This window comes from Sciurus carolinensis, chromosome 15 (assembly GCF_902686445.1).
Source record: "Sciurus carolinensis chromosome 15, mSciCar1.2, whole genome shotgun sequence".
Classification (NCBI taxonomy): Eukaryota; Metazoa; Chordata; class Mammalia; order Rodentia; family Sciuridae; genus Sciurus; species Sciurus carolinensis.
This window is the reverse complement of record NC_062227.1, coordinates 3,640,071-3,656,124: the sequence shown is the minus strand read 5'-3', so window position 1 is coordinate 3,656,124 and position 16,054 is coordinate 3,640,071. Positions and strand designations below refer to the sequence as shown.

At 46.1% G+C, this 16,054-nt stretch overlaps 1 protein-coding gene across 1 annotated transcript in view; it reads right to left on the bottom strand.

Annotated features, from left to right (window-relative positions):
- Window positions 1–16,054, bottom strand: part of Cep192 (centrosomal protein 192) — a 94,545-nt gene that overhangs the window by 9,891 nt on the left and 68,600 nt on the right. The window contains exons 34-41 of the mRNA XM_047526411.1: window positions 15,717–15,826; window positions 13,098–13,248; window positions 9,193–9,371; window positions 8,479–8,602; window positions 6,835–6,940; window positions 6,211–6,418; window positions 4,207–4,286; window positions 3,375–3,470 (exon numbers count right to left, since the gene is read on the bottom strand). Of these exons, the coding sequence (XP_047382367.1) occupies window positions 3,375–3,470; window positions 4,207–4,286; window positions 6,211–6,418; window positions 6,835–6,940; window positions 8,479–8,602; window positions 9,193–9,371; window positions 13,098–13,248; window positions 15,717–15,826 (1,054 nt within the window). The remainder of the gene's footprint in view (window positions 1–3,374; window positions 3,471–4,206; window positions 4,287–6,210; window positions 6,419–6,834; window positions 6,941–8,478; window positions 8,603–9,192; window positions 9,372–13,097; window positions 13,249–15,716; window positions 15,827–16,054) is intronic.

Here is a 16,054-nt window from a genome sequence, read left to right as displayed (position 1 = left end):
TTCTTGCTTTGATTTCTTGTGCTTTGGGAGTCTTATTGAGGAAGTCTGATCCTAAGCAAACATGATGAAGATTTGGGTCTACTTTGTCTTCTATTAGGTGCAGGGTCTCTGGTCTAATTCCTATGTCTTTGATCCATTCTGAGTTGAGTTTTGTGCAGGGTGAGAGAAAGAAGTTTAATTTCATTTTACTGCATATGGATTTCCAGTTTTGCCAGCACCATTTGTTGAAGAGGCTATCTCTTCTCCATTGTATGTTTTTGGCTCCTCTGTCTAGTATGAGGTGATTATATTTATGTGGTTTTCTCTCTGTGTCTTCTATTCTGTACCACTGGTCTGCCTATTTTGGTGCCAATACCATGCTGTTTTGTTACTACTGCTCTGTAGTATAGTTTAATGTCTGGTATTGTGATAACTCCTATTTCACTTTTTCTATTCAGGATTGTTTTGGCTATTTGAGGTGCATTTCTATTCATAAGTGATGAATCCTATGAAAGAGAAATTCAGAAAACCACTCCATTCAGAGTAGCCTCAAAAAAAATAAAATACTTGGGAATTAATCTAACAAAAGAGGTAAAAGACCTCCACAATGAAAAGTACAGAACATTAAAGGAAGAAATTGAAGAAAACCTTAGACGATGGAAAGATCTCCCATGTTCTTGGATAGGCAGAATTAACATTGTCAAAATGGCCATACTACCAGAGGCACTATACAGATTCAATGCATTTTCAATTAAAATCTCAATGACATTCCTCATAGAAATAGAGAAAGCAATCATGAACTTCATCTAGAAGAACAACAGACCTCGAAAAGTCAAAAATTTGATATGAAAAAAACTACTGGGCTCAGTATCTATACCAGATTCAAAATATACTTTTGTTTAAGGCTTTATATAACACATTCCTCAAAATTCATAGCACACATTTTTGGAGGAAAAAGTTTTCTAAGTACTAGAGTGGTCAAGCACAAGACCCCGGAGTGAGGAAAGTTCATCAGAGAACAATCTGGCTTTTGACCAACATGCTTGTGGCCCCCTCTGCCGGCCAGTGCACAAGGATGAAGTTGCAGAGACGGGGCAGGAGGCTACCAAAAGGAGCAAGGCAAGAGCTGGGACTCGGTGACCACGGCTACTCTTAGAACTAACTTCCGAGCACCAGCAGGGCCAGCTGTCCTGCTAACACAGCTCAAGGGAACGCACACAAACCTGCCCGTGTACAACCTGTGAAAAGCTCAATCACACACACACACACACACAAACACACACACACACACACACACACAGTACTGGGGACTGAACCCAAGAGTCCTATACCACTGAGCTATAATCCCACATTCCCAGTCCTTTTTGTGAGACAGTGTTTTAATAATTGCTGAGGCTGGCCTTGAACTTTCAAACCTCCTGTCTCTGCCTCCCAAATCACAGGGATTACAGGTGTGTGCTACCACACCCAGCAAGAAAGCTGTAATATTTTGAAGTAGTTTTTTTATAACATTTACCAGTGTTAAGAGCCTCAGTTTATCAAAGATTTCAGTGTTGATAATACTGAGCACCAGTTAGATTAACGATGAGTCAGAATCTGTGTTTGGACTTACAAAATGTGAAACATTTAAGTGACCTCATTTCTATCCCTGCAGAACACAAGAAACCACCCAACAACTGGAGGTGAAAGCTTCCAGCAGCTGGGAGGAAAGGCAAGCCTGGTCAGGTGACTGCAGCCCAACGAGCGGCTGACCTTTAAAGAGGGCCTAAACTAAGGAAGCAGCCAAGGGTGGAAACAACCCCTGGGGACTCCTGACCACAGTCACACCCATTCAGCACCAAATACAAAGCAAGACAAAGAGGAAAGAAAAAACTAGTCGTAGTGTGCGTAATATGAGGCAACACTGAGAACGCTGATGCTTGTCATCTCATTTAGTCCTCATATCACATGACCAATGTTTCAAAAAATTACTATGCCTGCTACTTTAAGAACTGGCTCGTACTACCTTTTTTCCCCTGCTGGGTCACTATTACATACATCAGTGATTGTGCTGATATACTTTCCTAAATGGACTCTGAATAATGTGCTTTGCTAATCGTAATACAAATTAAGTAACGAGGCTTAGAAGCCATCTGACAAATTTACTATCTGCAAAGTGATAATTAGTTCAGTTCAGGGCGCACATGCCAAACACAATAAAAATCAAAGCCCTCACAGAGTGTGTGTTGCTGTTCTATATTTTATGAAAGGATAAACTCTTGGGACACAATCTAGCTCACACCTTTTCTGAGGCGCAATTCACATACCATATTATTTACATAGCAATCAATCAATCAATACATATGTGCGCGCGTGTGTGTTATGTCTTGCCACCTTAAAAACCACCTTTGGCTGGGCTGCCAAGTTCTTAGAGATGGCCAGGGCTGGGGCAGGGGGCATCCCTTAGATGTGCAAACTCACCCACACAGAGCCCATTCCAGGAAGCAAGGTTTCTGTTGATCAGCTGGCACTTTGCCAAAATTACTCAAACTAGCCAATCCTAAACTGTTCACCTGTCCTGCCTTGTTTTCCCATGGGAATCTCAAGAGCAGTTGTGGTATAAGCTTCCCCTGGTCCCCATCTTCTGCCATCTGACCACCCTGCTGACCCCCCCCCCATTCCAGCAGGGTATGGGGTGGTCTGAGACTGGTGAATACAATAAACCTTTATCTTCTTGTGCCGCCCCTGTGACCCCTTTAGTGGCACCTGACTGAAAAATCACAGGAAAAAAAAAAAAGAACACCCTATGGGTTACCCATCCCAAACGTAGCCAGTGGTCTTCACTTCATTTACACAACTGTGCAGCCTCGACCATAACCTAGTCTTAGGATATGTCCGACAATCCAAAAGGCAGTCCTGCACCCTGAGCAGTCGCTCCCCAAGCTCGCGTGGCTTGAATGAGTTTCAGCCCTTAGAAAGAAGAAGTGCACTGCTGAGGCCCAGGGGCTATCAAGCACCAAAAGGGCGGCATCTGAAGGGCTCCGTCACCCCTGAAGATACACTGGGGACTCTGCCACAGAGCTCCTCTGAGCAGCAGCAGGTGTCCCTGGCTCTGACTGGTGGACACAACTGTCATGAAGGCTAGTGATGTGTGCTGGAGGCACTGCAGCTGAGGCTTGCCCTGAGCATGGTGCGCGTTCAGCCGCCAGCTTCCTCTTAGCGAGACTTCCTGCCACAGCAGTGGGAGGTGCTGACTGCGGCGAGGAGGCCTCTTTCCCTGCTTCCCTGCAGCCAGGCGAGCTCTGAGGCCAGCACTGGCACACGGAAAGAAACGTATGTGGTGGCTAGATCAAACGAGGCAGCCTGGCCCGTTAAGATTCGTTCTTGCCAACTAGCTTCGAGCACTTCCAACTCACCTTTTGGATTCCACTGCTTTTTAGTACACCAGAAATAGGAGAGCACAGGAAGGCTGCATAGGTAGCTCTAAAAACATCTCCACTTTCATCGACTCCCTGCGAAGGAGTAATTGAAACAATCAAAAACTGCAAGAATGACTGGATCACTCCCAGAGACGCGATCACCTTTACGGTTATCAAGGACACGCCACGCCCAGGCTGCAGCGGATGAGGAGGGTGCCAAGCATTCCCAGAAGAGGGAGCGCTCTTTGGCTGGGTGCAGCATGGCCACCGGGCTGGCTGTACCACCACATGGAAGGCCAGGAGTGGCAAGCTTTAGGACCTGCTTGGCCAGAGACCCCTCGAAATGTTGTTTACAGAGTCAAATGACCGTGTTCCTCAAAGGCCAGACCTGCTGGGCGTGTACTTTAAAGTCCCACACAATTCCAGTTCACCATTCCTCCACAGTAGGTTTGGTGACTGTCTTTTGCACACATTTTATTTAGTTTATGTCTCAAAACTGAAATTTTCACAAAAAATACACATCAGAGAAGCTGCAGTATGGTAGATAACACGGAGGACAAGCCCACTCACTCCAGGCAGTGCCCACAGGCAGGTGCCCGGCCCAGCTCCTGCTCCACAGCCACGCTCAGCAGGTGAGGAAGCCAGTGTGCATGCACAATCACATAGAGCATGTATTTTCACCAGCCCGTCAAAAACTACTGGGAAAACCAAGTAAATGAACTGGTGGGACAAACAACCCTAATGTCAGCCTCGGCTCGTACTCAGCGTTTCCAACAGCCCACGTGAAACTGCAGCAGTACGACGAACACTCGAGACAGCTGTGACTGACCTTGACGTACGGTGGAGCGAAAGACGACAAGTGCCACCTGGCGTCCACAGGGCCGTGGTTCTCCAGCTCCAGGCAGTTCTCTAGAAGGGACACAGGGCCAGTGAGGAGTAGCCCAAGTGCAGGCCCACAGGAGCTGTGGGTGTTCTAGAAAGTCAGGTGTCTGGGTATCCTACTGAACTTAGTCTAAGGCCGAGACAAAGACGCTGAAGGGCCGCGGCCAGGGAACATGAGATGACAATGAAACAGGAAGACAGCGAGCCACGCCTGACCCGGCAGACTGCGAGAGGAGCAGCCTGCCTTGCTCGGATGCGGGGTGCTCAGGCACAGGGCCACGCAGGTGCTGGCAGGTGCTGAGTGCGTTCTCCTGAGCACGAGCGGTCACCAGGGTCAGGGAGAACACAGAGGGTGGCACACGTTGGGTCAGTGTCCAAGCGTGTCAAGCTTCGGAAGTTGGGACTAAAGTTCACAAAGAAATCAGACAGGGTGCAAGCGAAGCTGGAAAACCAGAAGCATCAGCATTAAAGAGACCTTGAGAGGTGTTCCAAGGAGGAAGGTGAGGCTGCAGCCCGCAGGAACCCTGGGCTGGGCGAAATGAGCTCTACTGTGACCTCAACAGGAGCAGGAGCAGTTTCAGGGCAGTTTCAGGACATGGTGGTGACAGCAGGAGGGATGTGGGAAGGGCAGCTACAGGGAAGGGCAGCAGCCCAGGGGTACACCTCTTAGCCCCTGGGCTGGTGGGAATGGAAGAACTCGCAGCTGGGAAGGAAGAAGGGCTGGGGAAAGTCCTGGAGCAGGCCGGAAGAGATGGGCTGGAGTCCCAGCAGAGCTGTGCCCAGGAGAGAGAGAAAGCCTTCCATTCCACTTCACAGCTTCTCTATTCCCGTGTGAGGCAAGCCAAGAGCTGGAAAGTGAGGGAAGGAGCAGAAGAGACAGGGCTACTGGGAGGTGAGGGGGCACTTAGGAGGCTGCAGGGGCAGCTGGGATCTGTGATCATGGACCCATCGGTGATGGCCATGCAGTTTCTGTCCAGCAATGTTCATGCTGGGGACAAGGAAGAGACAGGTGGGTTCAACCTGGGTCAGAAAGCAGAAGGAGAGGGGCGCAAGGCAGCTCAGGAAGGATGAGATAGTGACCATGACAGACTCAGGAGCCTAAGACAGGAGGGATCTGAGCAGAGTGGTAGGGAGTGCCGAGGTCATAGGGCCTCAGCTGGAGGCCCCAGCAAGGTCGGAGGACTGCTGCGATCCCAGAGCAAGCAGCCGGAGAGGGGGAGTAACCCAAGGTGAGCAACGGGTGAAGGGCAAGGTTAGGAGAGGCCCAAGGAGGAAGGAAACTGAGGCGGAAGGACAGACAAAATCACTGAGAGGCAAGGAGCCAGGGGCCCAGTGAGAGGTGGCCTGAGCCAGTAGAGACGGGGAGAGGCAGGGTAAAGAAGCCATGACGAGGACGTCTGAGGAGTGTGAGCGAGACACCGCACCCGCTCGGCGATGAGCACTGCCCGCAGGGGAGGTGACGGTTCCACGGCTGTTTCACACGTGCGGGGCTGAGCAGTCTAGCTGGCTCTCTAGTGTGTGAGCCTGGTCACGCCTGCTTCCCCCCACCTACTTGCTCACTATTTCTGGTGAGTGACTGGGTCACAGTTGGAGAGGAATGGTTCTCATCATCCACTAAAATCCAAGACTCTTGGAATACACAGAGTGACTGGACACCTAGACCACAAATTTTAAGGTCACATTTCCAAATCCAGCCCATCACTAGAATGACTGTCAGTGACCACTAGATTTTCTCCTGAAGCTGGGGAGAAATCTACACTTGTTGCTGCATTAGGGTCAACTCAGAAGACAGCATTAGGGGCTGGGGGCGTGGCTCAGTGGGAGAGTGGCCGCCTCCATGTGTGAGGCCCAGGGTTCAATGCCCAGCATCGCAAAAACAAACTAGTTCACTAAAAAGTAAGGAAGAATTAAGCACAAGCCTCAATGCACAGTAGATATCTGACCCACATACCTGAGGTTTTACCAGGTTCTGTTGTGGGAAAAGTGACAGTCTTGCTTCTTATCTCAACTTTCGTGGAAGGTGGCTTTGTCACTGGCTTCACCAAATGACTAACGGAAGGCTCAGGCGCGGGCATCAGAACGCCAGACAGACCAGAGGCCAAGTGAGGCAGAAGTTCTCTTTGAGTCAAATCTTCTCGAATTTGAACTTTCACAGTTTTCTGGAATGAGCCAGATAAAAGGATAAAAAGACAATAAAACTAACATAAAAGAGACAATCCAATTTTATATTTATGGTAGAAAAAAAGAAATGCCAAATGAATGAAACACTGAATTAGAAATTAAAGTTTATTCAGATCTCAAAGTAAATCTTTGAGTGTATCTCCTTCCCCCAACTCCCTTTTTCTTTAAGCAAAATTTTATAAATTAGTGATGGCTTCCAGGTCCCACTCTCCACCCCGAGAGAATTGCTCAGATCACTAAGGGCCAATGCTGTACTACATGCTCTAGCTAAATATACCTCGCTTGGCTGGAAGAACCAGTATCTTCCCATGACTTCTGAAATGTAAGGGCTAATACGGATTATGGAACTGCAGTTACAAAATAAATGTTGTTCAGAAAAACATTTTACAAGTACCTTCCGTCCATGGTCACAGTGTACGTAGATCAAACCACTCCATGGGAACATTGACTGCTTTGTGGATAAGGAGGAATTAGGACTCACAAGAATTTGTAGTTTACTCCTTTAAAAAATAATTTCATAATAAAAACAATGAATATCCCGTACTTGCAGAGCAGTACTGACAGTACTGATAAACTGTTCTAGAAATGACCAACTACTTCCTACATCTGGGAGAGAGCAAAGAATGATGCCAGCTCCCCACATTCCCGAGCACCACCCAATGGCTGACAGGTGACTTACACACCCACCAGCCCATGCAAAATACAGGTGGAAACCACCCTGCCACAGAAACACCATCTCAAAAGCAATTAGATCTAGAACAAAAGGACCCACTTAAGAAAAGCTCTGGGCCTCTTGATAAGAGGGAGTGACAGTCTCGGGATGAAGAGAACTAACAGCTGGGGAGGAGACTGGAAGAAAAGGCGTGAGGAGGTGAAGGAGAGAAGTGGAGAGAGATCAGTTTCTTCATCTCCCCGTCACTGATCCTTCCTTTGCACAAAGTTCTCTTTAAAACCCACTAGTGCCAAAAAGGAGTTTAAACATAGATCATGTGATCAGATTTGTGACTAAACGAAAGCACTAGTTACACATGCCAAAAATGGTAGGGTGGGATTATTTTCCACTGCAATTAGTTACAGACGGGGCTATGGAGAAGGCAAATCATGAGGAATGCGTTCCGCCATCTACCTTTCCACCACTGGCTGGAAAGGGCCTGCTGCACACAGCACACAGTGAGAAGCCCCTGGTGCATGCTGAGGTGACACTCAGGCCCCAGCAATGTGTCTCTGGAGTGTTCCTGTCCCTACCTTTGTTCAGTCTCAGTCAAGTAAACTCTAAAACGCACACTCATCACTTGGGCAAAAGTAAATAAACTTCAAGTTGTTGTTTTGCAACACGGCTTATCTCCAGTATGAAGCAACTTCCAGATGGGAGAGCTCAGTGCTGGCCCAGGTAAAGTCCCCGAGAAGCCTCAGAGCTGTGGTTTTACCTCCTGTCGACAACTAGCTTCACACAGAGGGCAGCTGTGCATGAACTGCCAGCCCCCAAAGGCTTCTCAGGAAATTCTATGTAGACAGTGATAAGCTAGGTTATGGCTTAGTTATCCTACGAAGCAGGAAGCTCTGAGGAAAAAAAGTCCTTCCTAAAAAAGAGAAGACTATACAATCCAAACCGAGGAGATGGAAGGCAGAACCATCTTGTTTTAAGACCCCACCATCCCTAGGCCCCAGGCCCTACTGGGGCGGATTCTGGGGCGGAGCGCTGCTGCATCAGGGAACACTCTTCAGACTTCCATTCCGGGGACACTGTTCCACCTGAAAACCGCCCCCTCTGCCACTTCAGGCCACGAGTCCTGAGGTGTGTGATCTCACTCCACCAGCAGCACGGGTCTTGAACTCACTGATGCCCCCAGGACCCCTACGCCCTGGAGGCAGAACAGTGCCAAGTGCCACTGAACACAGACATACGCTACTTGTTTCTGCAGCCCTCATGCAGTAGGCACTGAGACACACCCCAGTCCCTGAACAAATGTAAGTAACCTATTATCTGACCCTTGAAAGGTCACCATGATAGCACTTGGAGAGCATAAGGACTACTTACTCAGGGGCAATAAAGCCATGCTGTGGTGTGACTGTCAGGCAATGGGCTGGCCAGTACAGCTCAAATTTCAGTAATCTGATGGAATTATTTACAATCTGGAAACATCCTGTTTTTGCCATGTCATCTGTTATCAAGAGATAAATGTTACTTATATGTGACCTACTACACTAGATAAATGTTACACTTTGCAACAATGAAAAGACATATTAATAATAAAAATGATTCCTAAATAAATACAATATAATGGTTTATTTTGCTCTTCTCAACTGTTCACTTGAATTTCAAAATCCTGCTAAAATAAATCTACCTGATAAATCTTGAAAACTATAAAGACAGTGGCAATACTGAACAATGTCAGGAGAAAATGGAGATCTGCAAACTGTTCCCAGCTGGTGTTAGCTCTGGCACGGGTATGTTCCCAGTTTGCTCCTACTGTACCAATGACATCGGTGTCGCAGTGAGAAGCGGAGGGCCCAGGGGGCTCCTGGGGCGCAATGTGACTCTGCTGAGCAACATCACTCTGAGGCCGCCTCAGGGTGAGGACCACGCTCCCGCCAAGTCTGAGCCAGGTCTCCCTGGCAGGAGCTGGCCCTGAACAGGCCATCAGTCCACAGCACACGAAGCCATGTGCACATCCCAGTCAAACCACGCGTACTTGAATGCAGCTCTCAACTCCCAAATCTGCTTCTGACATGTTGTCACCTGAATACTCACAAGAAGAAGGTGCTATCAGAACCAAGTGTTCTGGCTGGACAGTCCATGTCTCTTCAGAGGCCGAGTTATCTTGAGGTGGGTGGCCAGTTTGTGAGAGAAAAGGAGAACCTTGAGGACCTTTAACTGGTAAAACATCCAAAGAGACATTGCCACTGTGTTTTCCAGAAGTCCCCAATTCACTAGAAACATTTTTTAAAATTAAAAAGACAGAAGAAAAATGATAAAAAGTCAGATTGTTTTATATAGCTTATATTAATTCTTCATAAATCTAAAAACATTAAGACAAATCTAAAAGGGCGTTTTATGTCATGTATTTTTCAGTGAAAAAAAATCCACTGTATTTTATACACTTAAAAGTAGAGAACAGGTTTGGGGTGCAGCTCAGAGAGCTTGCCCAGCAGGTCTGCATCCAGCATCGCAAAAGGAAAAAAAAAAAAAAAAATCACAAAAGAAAGAAAGAAAAAAAAAAAGCACAAAAAGTCAAGTATGGTGTAAGTGAAGTAGTGATTAAACAGTCATTAGAAAATTAAGTGATTTCCAATGTTTTCCTTGCTGACTTCTGCATCTGAAGTCCCTTAGAAGATCTACTAGAAAATGACTCAACATTAGGAATTGAAGGAAAACCAAACTCTTGCTGTCTTGGTAACTGCACAGTGGTAAGTGGGTCACAAGGGACAGACAGATCCAGGACAGGAGGGGGCAAACGGCCGGGGAAGGAGCACCCACCTGTACCTGGCGAGGGCAGCGTCTGAGGCAGTGGGCTCATGGCGGCCGTATCCGTGTGCTCTTTCCTCCGCATTTTCTAAACTTACACTAACAAGATTTATCAAGTTGTTGGTTCAGGTCGCTCAGAATCATATTAGAGTGCTTACCCTGTGCTCTTGGGTTCTACAGCATTTCTTTTCTTATTGGTACTGGAGACTGAGACAGCGGTGCTTAACCACTGAGCCAGCCTCTGACGCTGCTGGGATTATAGGTATGTGCCACTGCACCTAGCGGTTCTACAGTCTCTCTCTCTCTCTCTCTCTCTCTCTCTCTCTCACACACACACACACACACACACACACACACACACACACACAGAGGCAGGAGTCTTCTGGGCAAAATGCTAGAGGAAGAAATGCTAATACAATTTAGGAAGACTTTATAGTAGGTGTTTTCTAATAAACCTTAGATTATAAATAAATTTAGTTCAAGTGAATTTTGTAATTGTCAAAGCACATGCCATAAATGAACTTTATGCAGGGTCCAAATTCTCCCACCATGCAGCACAGCCTTGTTTACTTCAAGTTGACACTCAGCAAAGAAAAGAATCCCGTCTCTACCTCTTAAGTAGGCCCTCTCCCCCTACTTTTCAAATCAGACTTCTAGCTGGGCACAGTGGCTCTAGCCTACAGTCCCAGCAACTCTGGAGGCTGAGGACAGGAAAATGGCAAGTTTAAGGCCAGCCTGGACAACTCAGGGAGACCCTGTCTCAAAACAAAGAACAAAACCCAAAAATGTGGCATGTAGCTCAGTGGTAGAGCACCCCTGGGTTCAATCCCCAGTATGACAAAAAAACAAAACAAAGAGAACAGACCTCCACAGCCCCAGAAAACAATGCAGCACTGGCCAAAAGGCAGAAGCAATATTTAAACAATAACAATATTTAAAATTCTTGGCCTTTTTGCTTACTTACAATCAGTTCCTCACAAAATAAGTGATTTTCAAGGTAATTTTTAACATATGTAACTATTATCTTTAATTCTTCCTTTGAATGTCTCTGAACACAGGGAAGAGCAGGCTGGTGGCACAGGGAGAGGAGGGTGGCAGGGTGGACAGCGCTGGCCCGCAGGCACCTCAGACAGGACTCGCTGGCACGCTGGGTTCAGGAAGAGGAGATAACAGTTGGGATTGAGGGAAGAGGTAGGTATGCTGAGGATGACAGGGACAGGACCCCTGGGTGCTAGAGGAAAAGGGCACGATGAGGAAGGAGCACTGTGGCCTGAGGGCAGAATGGGGGGAAGGGTAAAACACGGCTTGAACACACTTACACGCAGAACAGGGGAGCTGCATGTGGCCCTGCACGTTAACTCACAGGAGCTCTGCCCACGGTGGCAGAGAACCAGCAGTCGCACCACGACCGGGAGCCTAGCCACCCCACCGCCCTGATTCCCGGTACCATTCTCTGCTGAAGGGAGCTACAACCTCTAAGAGAACTGGCACCCTAGGCCTGGGCAGGGGAGTGGGAGGCACGTCTAGAACATGGGCGGGCCAGTAAGAGAGAGCTCCAAGAAAGACACGAGGCCCCGGACATGCTCAGGGCAGAATTCACACGGAATGCCCGAGTCCATCCTCATGTAAGTGAGTAACGACGTGAGAGCTCCTCAGAGTGCAAAGCCAGCTCATAAATGCATCACAACGGAATTTTAAATATCACCATTTGGTGACTGTGACAGTACCAGTGTGACTCAGGCAACGACTACTGATGGATGTGAAAAATTCAAGCAACGAGAAGCTGAGTATCTCTTGAGTACTGGTGCAGGAGAAGATTCGTAGACGCTATTTCCAATCAAGTGGAACTAGCTCGAGTGACAGGAGAGACCAGCACTGTGCACCACCTGAGAAAACGCACTGAACAAACAGCAGCAGCACTCCACGAGACCTGATCTGTGAACTGAAAGAGGAGCATTTACAAACTGGCCTGGCTGCTACCAAAACATCGAAGTCATTAGTAGGAAAAGGGATGATGATTAGCAGTTAGCCAGGAGCCTGTTTTCTCCTTTTACCAGGGAACACTCAAGAGAAATGAAAGGTGACTTGGACAACTCCGGAAATCCTGCCAGTGACAGGTCTCCCAGCTCGGCTATGGAAGGCTCTGAACAGGATGGACTTGACCATCCAGAACTGGTGTGATAAGGAAACCTGAAATCTATGTGTTCATGGACACAGTCCTTTGAAGAACAATCACGTTACATAACTGTCAAAGTATAAAATAGAACATTCATGCTCCAAACAGCTGCCCTCTTGTGTCATCCAAAGACCACAGGCCCAACTTGGAGAGCTGACGCTGATCCTGAACCAGAGCACAGGATTGAACTGGGGCTGTAAAAAGTGTCCAGAAAGTGCCATCCGAGCCCAGACCTCTCCAGGCCTCCCCTGCAGGTCCCCTGAATCCACGGATCCAACCTGCTGATCCGTCAGCTCACTTGGGAAGGGAAAGGAAGGACGGACAACTCTCTATACTGAGAGACAGTACAGAGGTACCCAGCTCAGATTCAACTCTGAACCAAAGAGGATGAAAAAAGAGGAAGTTTTTGCTTTGTGGTTTGATTTAAATATAGAGAACATTATCCTGACAACTGTAAAATATGTATGGGATCTGTAAATGAAATTACTGTCTTAACTGTTCTGATTCTGCCATGGTTACCATGGTTCTGTAGAGAGTGGTTTGAGCAACTTTAGGGCTTACTGGTCGGCATGCCTATAGCTCCCTCTTAATTGATCCAGGAAAAAGACCTATTAAAATCCAGAATGAAAGGAGTAGGTATGGTGGTGCACAACTGAGATCCCAGTAACTTGGGAGGCTGAGGCCCTAAGCAACTTAGTGAGATCCTGACTCAAAATAAAAAACGAAAAGGGCTGGGGATGTGCTTCAGTGCCCCTGGGTCCAATCCCCAGTCCCTGGGGTGGGAGGGGCAAGATAAGGTCACAGTAAAATGTCAACAAGGGAAAGTGGGGGCAGGCCTCATAGGAGCTCCCTCTACTACTTTTACTTTCCTGTAAGCCTGAAATGACTGCAACTTACACTAAAAGATAAAGGTGAAATAAACATTTTGAGAGAGTATGGGAGAAAAACATCAGTTCTACCATGAACCGAATAACCCTGAAATCTGGTCAGAGCTCTCTTTGTCCATTTGTATTACCTTTTAGATCCCAAGTTCGCTTTAGAAGGCGGCTGAAGAAACTCACAGCTAGAAACGGAATCTCTGAGTTCTCCGATTATTGAGAGGATGATTTTACGCATGTTCCCATAAAAGAGTTGAATATCATTAGGCCACTGTGGAAGATCATACACTGAGAAAGAAATGAGTGTTGGAAATATATGAATCGCCACATAATCACCACACAGAATAAGCAAGAAAATAAATACTAGCCACAGAATATCATTTTCTAAGGTTGGGGGAGGTGACATTCGGACTATTAATTCAACTGACTGGCATGAAATTACAGGCAGTGCAGCATCAGTGGCTGACAGCGCTGGCTCTGAGCCGAATCATAACCACCCTTGCTTCTCATTAGCTCTGTGACTTTGGCAGGTTACTTAGCCTCTCTGAGTTTTAATTTCCTCTATTACAATCTGGAGTAACAATCTCTCTCAGGTGGTACTGTGATCCTTAAAACAAAAATGTTTTTGAACAGGACAACAACGTTTATATAAAGCTTACTGTGGGCCAGGCATTATTCTAGTCCCTTTATATTAACTAAAGTTTCAGAACAACTCTTTGAGGTATTATATCCTCTTCAAAAATGAGGAATCTGAAGTACAAAGGGTTAAGAATGCACAATATATAAATGAAGGTCACACAGACATTCGATACGCAAGTCCAGAAACACTACTAGTATAACTAAATATTTCCAGATTAATAAAATAGTACTCAAGACAAACATCTCCAGATTAGGTCTGCTGAATTTTTATATACATTAAATTTTATATAATATACTCATTTTATGCATAAATAAGATAATTTTTATGAATCATATATTTAAAAGGGAAATGTAAAAAGTGACTATAAATTTAAATATATATTAGTCAAGACATCAGATTATAAGTATCTAAATCAATTGTGAGAATACTTGCTACAAATCAGTTAGCAAAAGTGAGACCACTGTAAATACTTGCATAGTCATACGTGCATCAAGTGTCATCAGAAAGTACCACTGCGGCATCCTCACAGGCAATCTAAGGTACCTGCCAACAGGAAAATGGGGGCCACTGCCTCTGTCCATGTGGACAATACACACACCTGCCAGGAATTCTATGCTGAGTGCGGATGACCCTGCTCTCCCCACCTGGCTGGGCTGCTGGACCACCTGAAGGCACTCCTCTCCAAGTGCAGAACAGGCAGCTGTCCACCTGGCGGCCCCTCCCGCTGTCAAGGCCTCCTCTCCTCAAGTCTACCTCGGTCGCCTCGTTCTCAATGGAAGGCCCCTCCTGGTGTTCTCCCGAATTCTTAAACATACTCCAGCACACTTCAGTCATGTGGTAAGGACTGTGTCCTGTGGACCACATGCTGAAAGGCAAGTGTCCATTCAGCTGGGGAGTGGATGCCCACTTTGGAACCACTCCAACCCTCTACCTGCCGTGTCACTAAGAGTTGATGCTCCATCTCCACAGCACAGTCCTGGTTAGCTCTTATTTGGATCCTTGCAATGAGAAGAGTCGAGGGCAGAACTGGCAGAGATGGTCCTACCTTCAGGTGCCCTGCTCCCTTGGCACACTGAGCACATGTCCACTATAAGTCTTTCTGTCACTTTCATCAGATCTATGCCTGCCTTCCCATGGAACAGATGACCTAGATTCCTAATTTATGGAAAAAAATCAGACTATTCTACATCACTTGTATAAAGGCATAAATGTCCTTTTCTTTTGCTATCTTGTATTTCAGAAACAAGATATATTCCATCATTAAAAAAAACAGGAAATAAAATAGGGGGAAAGCTACCACCTGAAATCCTACCACAACATAATCACTTAATATTCTGTTTGCAGAGCAAACTCCTGCAATTTTACTTGCGTAAATATTTACACGATTTTTTGTCAAAATGAGATCTTATCACACAAAATTTTAAAACTATGCTTTTCTTAATAGATGAAGAGTTTTCTCTCATTTATACATTTATACCACTATTTTAATGACTTCAGAATATTCTGCATAATTAAACCTAAATGCCTAGTCTTACTTCTCACTATTACAAATAATACTAAGTTGAAAATACATACATATATTTTTACAACATTTGCATGTCTGAGTACATTTTTTTTGTATGAGAGTAGACATTATTCAATATTTTAACTGTTTTACTCAAATAGGGCCAACCACCTAGGTGAGAGTCACTTCACACCCTCTATAAATCTTCAGTAGGTATAGGAGCCCAGAAATCTCAGTGACTGTAGGTTCATGATCATTAAGCCTGAAGTAGCAGTTAACCTGAGCTTAACAAGGACTCTGCCTTCGGTTTCCAAGCCCGCCCCAGAACAAGTGTGGTAAGGAATGACTGACGTCCAGAACACTTACAGGACAAAGCTCTTCCACCTGACCCTCAGAACAGCTCTGCACGGATAGAAGCTAGACACTATCTTCCCACTCGACAGAGGGGACTGAGTCTCAGTGATGCCATTTGCTCCAAGTCACGCAGCAGAGCTGCGGCTCACATGCAGCCTGACACCACATCCACACTGACCTCTTCCTTCCTCTGCCACATCATGATGCAGATGACACCACAAAGTGACCAAAAGACTGAAGACGCGTTGAGACTCTTACCTTCATCAACTAGCAGCTCATCTTGAAACACTTCAGTGAAATTCAGGTTGCGCAGCACACTTTGTTCTGGAAGGATCTGCTCCACAATCCCTGGGTTATCCAACAGGGCTCTGCCAGGGAAGAGTTTTATTCAAAAGTGATTTGATATCTAAAATAATCTTTGCTAGATTTTCATTAATGCATTTGGCAAGTCCTACTAACAGCACATCGCATTAGTTATAGATCTCAATTTTAAGTCCTAATGTAAGTACTTTTAAAAGAAAAATCTGTTTTGGAAGCTACCTTGAAAGTACATGTTGGAATAAAATCATTAACTTCTATTAAATATTAACACCAAA